This window comes from Scyliorhinus torazame, chromosome 16 (assembly GCF_047496885.1).
Source record: "Scyliorhinus torazame isolate Kashiwa2021f chromosome 16, sScyTor2.1, whole genome shotgun sequence".
Classification (NCBI taxonomy): domain Eukaryota; kingdom Metazoa; phylum Chordata; class Chondrichthyes; order Carcharhiniformes; family Scyliorhinidae; genus Scyliorhinus; species Scyliorhinus torazame.
This window is the reverse complement of record NC_092722.1, coordinates 189392209-189404707: the sequence shown is the minus strand read 5'-3', so window position 1 is coordinate 189404707 and position 12499 is coordinate 189392209. Positions and strand designations below refer to the sequence as shown.

The following is a 12499-nucleotide window of genomic DNA, read 5'->3' as shown; positions in this document are numbered from 1 at the left end:
AAGAGCAATCTGCCTCGGCTCATTCCCACAGCCGCACCCAACCTGCACATCGTTGGACACTAAGGGCCAATTGATCACGGCCAATCCACCGAACCTGCACATCTTTGGACTGTGGGAGGAACCGGAACATCCGGAGGAAACCCATGCAGACGGGGGGAGAACATGCAGACTTGAGCACAATATCTAGACCAGCATCCTATTTTTGTATTGAGGGAGTGCTGTACTATCCCAGCTTCTTTTTAAAAATGTTATCCTTTCATAGGCTGTGGGGCACCGCTGGCTGGGCCTGCATTTATTGCCCGTCCCTAATTTCCCTTGAATTGAGTAGCTTGCTGGACCATTTAAGAGGGCATTTAATAGTCAACCACATCACTGTGGGTCACATGTAGGCCAGACCGGGTAAGGACGGCAGATTTCCTTCCCTAAAGAGCATCAGTGAACCAGATTGGGTTTTACAACAATCAATGACAGTTTCATGGTCACCATTACTGAGACTAGCTTTAAATTAATTTTCAGTTCCACCAGCTGCCGTGTTGGGATTTGAACCCCTGTCCCTGGAGCATTAGCCTGGGCCTTGGGAGTACCCTTCCAGTGACAATACACCATCATCTCCCCTTGGCCTTCTTTCAAACAGCGCAGTCTGCCCTCATAGGTGGATGAAAAAGATCTGCCGGTGGTGCTATTTTGGAGAAGAGTGTGTCATAAAGACCACCTATGGAGTATTGTGGGCAGTTTTGGGCCCCGTGTCTAAGGAAGGATGTGCTGGCCTTGGAAAGGGCCCAGAGGAGATTCACAAGAACGATCCCTGGAATGAAGAGCTTGTCGTATGAGGAACGGTTAAGGACTCTGGGTCTGTACTCGTTGGAGTTTAGAAGGATGAGGGGGGATCTTATTGAAACTCACAGGAAGCTGCGAGGCCTGGATAGAGTGGACGTAGCGAGGATGTTTCCACTTGTAGGAATAAATTAGAACAGAGGACACCATCTCAGACTAAAGGGACGATCCTTCAATACAGCGATGGGGAGGAATTTCTTCAGCCAGAGGGTGGTGAATCTGTGGAACTCTTTGCCGCAGAAGGCTGTGGAGGCCAAATCATTGAGCACCTTTAAGACAGAGATAGATAGGTTCTTGATCAATAAGCAGGGGTTATGGGGAGAAGGCAGGAGAATGGGGATGAGAAAATATCAGCCATGATTGAATGGCGGAGCAGACTCGATGGGCCGAGTGGCCTAATTCTGCTCCTGTGTCTTATGGACTGTGCAGTTTTCCAACAAGTTGGATGTGGAGTAATTATTGGCCAGAACACCAAGGAGGACTTGGCTCTTACTAACCAGTGGCGGTGAAATGTTTGACATCCAACTGAGAGATCAGTCATTCCCTTGGTTTTCAGCTGAGCGATGGAATCTCTGACAGTGCAGCACTCCCCTAGCACTGGCACAGGGAGAGCCGGTCCAGATTCTGCACTCAATGTTTCTGGAGTGGTGACTTGAACACACAGAGCTCTGACTTTTGCTGCAACAGTGAGATCAATTCGCAGAGACCCCAGGACAATCCTGGAGTGTGGCCAACCAAACCCTGCCCGGGAGGAGCCCGGTGATTACCGTGAAGGGGTAGCCCATAATGGTCCAACTCGCTTGTGTTTGGAATGCAGGCCGCAGCAAACGCGTTGGACCTGGTCAAACCAACTGGGATCTTTGCAAAAGCATTCACACCCGGATTTCTGTCAGGATGCCCAAAGGAGGCTTACCTGTTGTCCTGGGCGGTACGGGCGGTTCTCCCAGCACCAATCTCATTCTCTTAGCGTGTGTTTTCCCTTGATAATGAGACTGTGCTACAATTGCTGAGGTGAAGAACATGTTGCAGAGGGTGCAGCATTTGTTTTTGTCCACCTCTCCGTCATCCCGGTCCTGGGAAGATAGAGAGAGAAGGGTTAGAAAGCGAACGGGGTCGATCTCTGAAACAAACATGGGGATACTCTCCAAATATATACCAGTCCCCCAAAGAAATTCGCATTTCTGCAAAGGCCAATGATGGAGTGATTAAAAACAGGGAAGCTTGTGAGGCTAAAATTGGAGGAAGATTGTCAGGTTAGACGAGTTCATGTTTATTTCAGTGGAAGGTAGGGGGACGGCCAGGAAGGCGCTGGAATAATCAAATCTGGAAGTAACAAGGTGTGGACGAGGTTTTCACCAGTAGATGAGATGAGGCAGGGGTGGAGTCAGGAGGTACTGCAGAGGTGGAAATAAGCCGTCCTGCTGATGGTGCGGAAATGTGGTTGGAGGCTCACCTTGGGGTTAGTCGTGAAACAGATTGTGAATGGTATCTCCCGAAACATAAGTAAAATAGGGGAGACTCATTTCTGGCGAGTTTGGCTGGGAGCTTCTCCCCGGTTCTGTCGGCAATTGCCACACCGTTATCTAACTAGACTAAGACCATAAGACATAGGAGCAGAATTAGGCCACTCGGCCCATCGAGTCTGCTCCTCCATTCAATCATTTATTTCTTTAAAATAAATTTAGAGTACCCAATTCATTTTTCCAATTAAGGCGCAATTTAGCGCGGCCGATCCACCTAGCCTGCACATCTTTGGGTTGTGGGGGCGAAACCCACGCAGACACGGGGAGAATGTGCAAACTCCACACGGTCAGTGACCCAGAGCCGGGATCGAACCTGGGACTTTGGCGCCGTGAGGCCGCAGTGCTAACTCACTGCGCTACCGTACTGCCCTTCCTCCATTCAATCATGGGTGATATTTTCTCATCCCCATTCTCCTGCCTTCTCCCCATAACCCCTGATCCCCTTATTAATCAAGAACCTATCTATCTCTGTCTGAAAGACACTCAGTGATTTGGCCTCCACAGCCTTCTGCGGCAAAGAGTTCCACAGATTCACCACCCTCTGACTGAAGAAATTCCTCCTCATCTCTGTTTTAAAAGATCGTCCCTTTAGTCTGAGATGGTGTCCTCTGCTTCTAGTTTTTCCTACAAGTGGAAACATCCTCTCCACGTCCCCTCTATCCAGGCCTCGCAGTATCTTGTAAGTTTCAATAAGATTCTCTTTCGTCCTTCTAAACCCAAACGAGTACAGACCCAGAGTCCTCAACTGTTCCTCATACAAGCTCCTCATTCCAGGGATAATTCTTGTGAACGTCCGACGGGTGCGATTTAACCAAATTAAACAAAGTCCCATAGCAAGTGTGTTTAGCTGCATGTTTCCCAGCGCTCGCAGTGCCTAGAAACACAATGCTGTCAAACATCACTCGGGTAAGATAAGGAGTGAGTCACCTGAGGAAGGAGCAGCGCTCCGAAAGCTGGTGATTCCAAACAAACCTGTTGGACTTTAACCTGGTGTTGTAAAACTTCTTACTGTGCCCTTCCCCAAATAGTGACACGGAATCTTTTACATCCACCTGAGCTGGCAGACAGGGGGCATTACCGAAAGGGGGCACTGACAGTGCAGCACATGCTCAGTACTGCACTGGGAGCAGCAAACTGCAAGACCGGTCCAAGTCCTGGGAGTAGGGCTGGAAGCCACAACTTTGTGACTCCGAGTTGAGAGTATTGCTCACTGAAGCAGAGCTAACATTATAGAAGTTATATCAGGGTATTTACTGACTTATTCATATACATTTATAAACATCTTTAAGTAACATATGTGGCTTATCCTACTTAATCACTCAACCTGGAAAAACAACTCGTACAAAAACGATCGATCTTCACACAGTTTAAGCTGAATTCAGCCTGACAATGTTCTGATTTCTGAGTGAAAGGAGGAAGTGGACGTTTTAACACCAGAACAATCCATCACTGACCCCCCATCACTGACCCCCCCATCACTGACCCCCCATCACTGACCCCCCATCACTGACCCCCCCATCACTGACCCCCCCATCACTGACCCCCCCATCACTGACCCCCCCATCACTGACCACCCATCACTGACCCCCCATCACTGACCCCCCATCACTGACCCCCCATCACTGACCCCCCATCACTGACCCCCCATCACTGACCCCCCCATCACTGACCCCCCATCACTGACCCCCCCATCACTGACCCCCCCATCACTGACCCCCCATCACTGACCCCCCAATCTCTGACCCCCCATCACTGACCCCCCCATCACTGACCCCCCCATCACTGACCCCCCCCATCACTGACCCGCCATCACTGACCCCCCCATCACTGACCCCCCCATCACTGACCCCCCATCGCTGACCCCCCATCACTGACCCCCCCATCACTGACCCCCCCATCACTGAACCCCCATCACTGACCCCCCATCACTGACCCCCCCCATCACTGACCCCCCCATCACTGACCCCCCCATCACTGACCCCCCCATCACTGACCCCCCCCATCACTGACCCCCCCCATCACCGACCCCCCCATCACTGACCCCCATTTCTGACCTCCCATCTCTGACCCCCCCATCACTGACCCCCCCCATCATTGACCCCCCATCACTGACCCCCCCATCACTGACCCCCCCATCACTGACCCCCCCATCACTGACCGTCCCATCACTGACCCCCCATCACTGACCCCCATCTCTGACCCCCCCATCACTGACCCCCCCATCACTGACCGTCCCATCACTGACCCCCCATCACTGACCCCCATCTCTGACCCCTCCATCTCTGACCCCCCATCACTGACCCTCCCATTACTGACCCTCCCATTACTGACCCCCCCCATTACTGACCCCCCCCATCACTGACCCCCCCATCACTGACCCGCCATCACTGACCCCCCATCACCTTCCAGAATAATCAAATCTGGAAGTAACAAGGTGTGGACGAGGTTTTCACCAGTAGATGAGATGAGGCAGGGGTGGAGTCAGGAGGTACTGCAGAGGTGGAAATAAGCCGTCCTGCTGATGGTGCGGAAATGTGGTTGGAGGCTCACCTTGGGGTTAGTCGTGAAACAGATTGTGAATGGTATCTCCCGAAACATAAGTAAAATAGGGGAGACTCATTTCTGGCGAGTTTGGCTGGGAGCTTCTCCCCGGTTCTGTCGGCAATTGCCACACCGTTATCTAACTAGACTAAGACCATAAGACATAGGAGCAGAATTAGGCCACTCGGCCCATCGAGTCTGCTCCTCCATTCAATCATTTATTTCTTTAAAATAAATTTAGAGTACCCAATTCATTTTTCCAATTAAGGTGCAATTTAGCGCGGCCGATCCACCCAGCCTGCACATCTTTGGGTTGTGGGGGCGAAACCCACGCAGACACGGGGAGAATGTGCAAACTCCACACGGTCAGTGACCCGGGGCCGGGATCGAACCTGGGACTTTGGCGCCGTGAGGCAGCAGTGCTAACTCACTGCGCTACCGTGCTGCCCTTCCTCCATTCAATCATGGGTGATATTTTCTCATCCCCATTCTCCTGCCTTCTCCCCATAATCCCTGATCCCCTTATTAATCAAGAACCTATCTATCTCTGTCTGAAAGACACTCAGTGATTTGGCCTCCACAGCCTTCTGCGGCAAAGAGTTCCACAGATTCACCACCCTCTGGCTGAAGAAATTCCTCCTCATCTCTGTTTGAAAGCATCGTCCCTTTAGTCTGAGATTGTGTCCTCTGGTGTCCCCCCCCATCACTGACCCCCCCCATCACTGACCCCCCCCATCCCTGACCCCCCATCACTGACCCCCCATCACTGACCCCCCCATCACTTACCCCCCATCACTGACCCCCCATCACTGACCTCCCATCACTGACCCCCCATCACTGACCTCCCATAACTGACCCCCCATCACTGACCCCCCCAATATCTGACCCCCCCATCACTGACCCCCCCATCACTGACCCCCCATCACTGACCCCCCATCACTGACCCCCCATCACTGACCCCCCATCATTGACCCCCATCACTGACCCCCCCATCACTGACCCCCCCATCTCTGACTCCCCATCACTGACTCCCCATCACTGACCACCCCATCACTGACCCCCTCATCACTGACCCCCCCATCACTGACCCCCCATCACTGACCCCCCATCACTGACCCCCCCATCACTGACCCCCCAATCTCTGACCCCCCATCACTGACCCCCCCATCACTGACACCCCCATCACTGACCCCCCCATCACTGACCCCCCCATCACTGACCCCCCATCACTGACCCCCCATCACTGACCCCCCCATCACTGACCCCCCATCACTGACCCCCCATCACTGACCCCCCATCACTGACCCCCCCATCACTGACCCCCATCACTGACACCCCATCACTGACCCCCCATCACTGACCCCCCAATCTCTGACCCCCCATCACTGACCCCCCCATCACTGACACCCCCATCACTGACCCCCCCATCACTGACCCCCCCATCACTGACCCCCCATCACTGACCCCCCATCACTGACCCCCCCATCACTGACCCCCCATCACTGACCCCCCATCACTGACCCCCCATCACTGACCCCCCCATCACTGACCCCCCATCACTGACCCCCCCATCACTGACACCCCATCACTGACCCCCCCATCACTGACCCCCCCATCACTGACCCCCCAATCTCTGACCCCCCATCACTGACCTCCCCATCACTGATCCCCCATCACTGACCCCCCCATCACTGACCCCCCATCACTGACCCCCCATCACTGACCCCCCATCACTGACCCCCATCACTGACCCCCCCATCACTGACCCCCCATCACTGACCCCCCATCACTGACCCCCCAATCTCTGACCCCCCCATCACTGACCCCCCCATCACTGACCCCCCATCACTGACCCCCCCATCACTGACCCCCCCATCACTGACCCGCCATCACTGACCCCCCATCACTGACCCCCCCATCACTGACCCCCCCATCACTGACCCCCCATCACTGACTCCCCAATCTCTGACCCCCCATCACTGACCCCCCCATCACTGACCCCCCCATCACTGACCCCCCCCATCACTGACCCCCCCATCACTGACTCCCCATCACTGACCCCCCATCACTGACCCCCCCATCACTGACCCCCCCATCACTGACCCCCCCATCACTGACCCCCCATCACTGACCCCCCCATCACTGACCCCCCCCATCACTGACCCCCCCATCACTGACCCCCCCCATCACTGACCCCCCCCATCACCGACCCCCCCATCACTGACCCCCATTTCTGACCTCCCATCTCTGACCCCCCCATCACTGACCCCCCCCATCATTGACCCCCCATCACTGACCCCCCCATCACTGACCGTCCCATCACTGACCGTCCCATCACTGACCCCCCATCACTGACCCCCATCTCTGACCCCCCCATCACTGATCCCCCCAACACTGACCGTCCCATTACTGACCCCCCATCACTGACCCCCATCTCTGACCCCTCCATCTCTGACCCCCCATCACTGACCCTCCCATTACTGACCCCCCCATCACTGACCCCCCCATCACTGACCCCCCCATCACTGACCCCCCTTCACTGACCCCCCCATCACTGACCCCCCCATCACTGACCCCCCCATCACTGACCCCCCTATCACTGACCCCCCATCACTGACCGCACCATCAATGATCCCCATCACTGACACCCCCATCACTGACCCCCCCATCACTGACCCCCCCCCATCACTGACCCCCCCATCACTGACCCCCCCCATCACCGACCCCCCCATCACTGACCCCCATTTCTGACCTCCCATCTCTGACCCCCCCATCACTGACCCCCCCCATCATTGACCCCCCATCACTGACCCCCCCATCACTGACCGTCCCATCACTGACCGTCCCATCACTGACCCCCCATCACTGACCCCCATCTCTGACCCCCCCATCACTGACCCCCCCATCACTGACCGTCCCATCACTGACCCCCCATCACTGACCCCCATCTCTGACCCCTCCATCTCTGACCCCCCATCACTGACCCTCCCATTACTGACCCCCCCATCACTGACCCCCCCATCACTGACCCCCCATCACTGACACCCCTTCACTGACCCCCCCATCACTGACCCCCCCATCACTGACCCCCCATCACTGACCGCACCATCAATGATCCCCATCACTGACACCCCCATTACTGACCCCCCCCTTCACTGACCCCCCCATCACTTACCCCCCATCACTGACCCCCCATCACTGACCTCCCATCACTGACCCCCCATCACTGACCTCCCATAACTGACCCCCCATCACTGACCCCCCCAATATCTGACCCCCCATCACTGACCCCCCCATCACTGACCCGCCATCACTGACCCCCCATCACCGTCCACTCCATCACCGTCCAGTCCATCACCGTCCAGTCCATCACCGTCCACTCCATCACTATCCACTCCTTCACCGACCTCTCCATCACCGTCCACTCCATCACCGGCCACTCCATCACCGTCCACTCCATCACTATCCACTCCATCACCGCCCACTCCATCACCGTCCACTCCATCACCGTCCACACCATCACCGTCCACTCCATCACCGACCTCTCCATCACCGTCCACTCCATCACCGTCCACTCCATCACCGTCCACTCCATCACCGTCCACTCCATCACCGTCCAGTCCATCACCGTCCAGTCCATCACCGTCCACTCCATCACCGTCCACTCCATCACCGACCTCTCAATCAGCGTCCGCCCCATCACTATCCACTCCTTCACCGACCTCTCCATCACCGTCCACTCCATCACCGGCCACTCCATCACCGTCCACTCCATCACTATCCACTCCATCACCGTCCACTCCATCACCGTCCACTCCATCACCGTCCACACCATCACCGTCCACTCCATCACCGACCTCTCCATCACCGTCCACTCCATCACCGTCCACTCCATCACCGTCCACTCCATCACCGCCCACTCCATCACCGTCCACTCCATCAGCGACCTCTCCATCACCGCCCACTCCATCACCGAACTCTCCATCACCGTCCACTCCATCACCGTCCACTCCATCACCGTCCACTCCATCACCGTCCACTCCATCAGCGACCTCTCCATCACTGTCGACTCCATCACCGTCCACTCCATCACCGTCCACTCCATCACCGTCCATTCCATCACCGTCCACTCCATCACCGTCCACTCCACCACCGTCCATCCATCACCGACCTCTCCATCACTGCCCACTCCATCATCGTCCACTCCACCACCGCCCACTCCACCACCATCCACTCCATCACCGCCCACTCCATCACCGTCCACTCCATCACCGACCACTCCATCATCGTCCACTTCACCACCGTCCACTCCACCACCGTCCACTCCACCACCGTCCACACCATCACCGTCCACTCCATCACACCGTCCACTCCATCACCGTCCACTCCATCACCGTCCACTCCATCACCGTCCACTCCATCACCGTCCACTCCATCACTGTCCACTCCATCACCGTCCACTCCATCACCGTCCACTCCATCACCGTCCACTCCATCACCGTCCACTCCATCACCGTCCACTCCATCACCGTCCACTCCATCACCGTCCACTCCATCACCGTACTCTCCATCTCCTTCCACTCCATCACCGACCTCTCCATCACAGTCTATTCCATCACCGCCCACTCCATCACCGTCCACTACATCACCGTCCACTCCATCACCGACCTCTCCATCACCGTCCACTCCATCACCGTCCACTCCATCACCAACCACTCCATCACCGACCTCTCCATCACCGACCTCTCCATCACTGTCCACTCCATCACCGCCCACTCCATCACCGTCCACTCCATCACCGTCCACTCCATCACCGTCCACTCCATCACCGTCCACACCATCACCGTCCACTCCATCACCGTCCACTCCATCACCGACCTCTCCATCACCGTCCACTCCATCGCCGTCCACTCCATCACCGTCCACTCCATCACCGACCTCTCCATCACCGTCCACTCCATCACCGTCCACTCCATCACCGTCCACTCCATCACCGTCCACTCCATCACCGACCTCTCCATCACCGTCCACTCCATCACCGTCCACTCCATCACCGACCTCTCCATCACCGTCCACTCCATCACCGACCTCTCCATCACCGTCCACTCCATCATCGTCCACTCCATCACCGACCTCTCCATCACCGTCCACTCCATCACCGTCCAATCCATCATCGTACCGTCCACACCATCACCGTCCACACCATCACCGTCCACTCCATCACCGTCCACTCCATCACCGTCCACTCCATCACCGACCTCACCATCACCGTCCACTCCATCACCGTCCACTCCATCACCGTCCACTCCATCACCTTCCACTCCATCACTGTCGACTCCATCACCGTCCACTCCATCACCGTACACTCCATCACCGTCCACTCCATCACCGTCCACTCCATCACCGTCCACTCCATCACCGTCCACTCCATCACCGTCCACTCCATCACCGTCGACTCCATCACCGTCCACTCCATCACCGTCCACTCCATCACCGTCCACTCCATCACCGTCCACTCCATCACCGTCCACTCCATCACCGTCCACTCCATCATCGTCCACTCCATCACCGTCCACTCCATCACCGACCTCTCCATCACCGTCCACTCCATCACGGTCCACTCCATCACCGTCCACTCCATCACCGTCCACTCCATCACCGTCCACTCCATCACCGTCCACTCCATCACCGTCCACACCATCACCGTCCACTCCATCATCGTCCACTCCATCACCGTCCACTCCATCACCGACCTCTCCATCACCGTCCACTCCATCACGGTCCACTCCATCACTATCCACTCCATCACTGTCCACTCCATCACCGTCCACTCCATCACCGTCCACTCCATCACCGTCCACTCCATCACCGTCCACACCATCATCATCCACTCCATCACCGTCCACTCCATCACCGACCTCTCCATCACCGTCCACTCCATCACCGCCCTCTCCATCACCGTCCACTCCATCATCGTCCACTCCATCACCGTCCACTCCATCACCGTCCACACCATCATCGTCCACTCCATCACCGTCCACTCCATCACCGTCCACTCCATCACCGCCCTCTCCATCACCGTCCACACCATCATCGTCCACTCCATCACCGTCCACTCCATCACCGTCCACACCATCATCGTCCACTCCATCACCGTCCACACCATCACCGTCCACTCCATCACCGTCCACTCCATCACCGTCCACTCCATCACCGTCCACTCCATCACCGTCCACACCATCACCGTCCACTCCATCACCGACCTCTCCATCACCGACCTCTCCATCACCGTCCACTCCATCATCGTCCACTCCATCACCGTCCACTCCATCACCGTCCACACCATCATCGTCCACACCATCATCGTCCACTCCATCACCGTCCACTCCATCACCGTCCACTCCATCACCGCCCTCTCCATCACCGTCCACACCATCATCGTCCACTCCATCACCGTCCACTCCATCACCGTCCACACCATCATCGTCCACTCCATCACCGTCCACACCATCACCGTCCACTCCATCACCGTCCACTCCATCACCGTCCACTCCATCACCGTCCAGTCCATCACCGTCCAGTCCATCACCGTCCACTCCATCACCGTCCACTCCATCACCGACCTCTCAATCAGCGTCCGCCCCATCACTATCCACTCCTTCACCGACCTCTCCATCACCGTCCACTCCATCACCGGCCACTCCATCACCGTCCACTCCATCACTATCCACTCCATCACCGTCCACTCCATCACCGTCCACTCCATCACCGTCCACACCATCACCGTCCACTCCATCACCGACCTCTCCATCACCGTCCACTCCATCACCGTCCACTCCATCACCGTCCACTCCATCACCGCCCACTCCATCACCGTCCACTCCATCAGCGACCTCTCCATCACCGCCCACTCCATCACCGAACTCTCCATCACCGTCCACTCCATCACCGTCCACTCCATCACCGTCCACTCCATCACCGTCCACTCCATCAGCGACCTCTCCATCACTGTCGACTCCATCACCGTCCACTCCATCACCGTCCACTCCATCACCGTCCATTCCATCACCGTCCACTCCATCACCGTCCACTCCACCACCGTCCATCCATCACCGACCTCTCCATCACTGCCCACTCCATCATCGTCCACTCCACCACCGCCCACTCCACCACCATCCACTCCATCACCGCCCACTCCATCACCGTCCACTCCATCACCGACCACTCCATCATCGTCCACTTCACCACCGTCCACTCCACCACCGTCCACTCCACCACCGTCCACACCATCACCGTCCACTCCATCACACCGTCCACTCCATCACCGTCCACTCCATCACCGTCCACTCCATCACCGTCCACTCCATCACCGTCCACTCCATCACTGTCCACTCCATCACCGTCCACTCCATCACCGTCCACTCCATCACCGTCCACTCCATCACCGTCCACTCCATCACCGTCCACTCCATCACCGTCCACTCCATCACCGTCCACTCCATCACCGTACTCTCCATCTCCTTCCACTCCATCACCGACCTCTCCATCACAGTCTATTCCATCACCGCCCACTCCATCACCGTCCACTACATCACCGTCCA

General features: G+C 56.6%; 1 protein-coding gene across 3 annotated transcripts in view; it reads right to left on the bottom strand.

The window, feature by feature from the left end:
- Positions 1-12499, bottom strand: part of LOC140393316 (zinc finger matrin-type protein 4) — a 588935-nt gene that overhangs the window by 404146 nt on the left and 172290 nt on the right. For all 3 annotated transcript variants that reach the window (XM_072479642.1, XM_072479644.1, XM_072479643.1), the window contains one exon: positions 1748-1907. In XM_072479642.1, coding sequence (XP_072335743.1) covers positions 1748-1907 — 160 coding nt within the window. The remainder of the gene's footprint in view (positions 1-1747; positions 1908-12499) is intronic.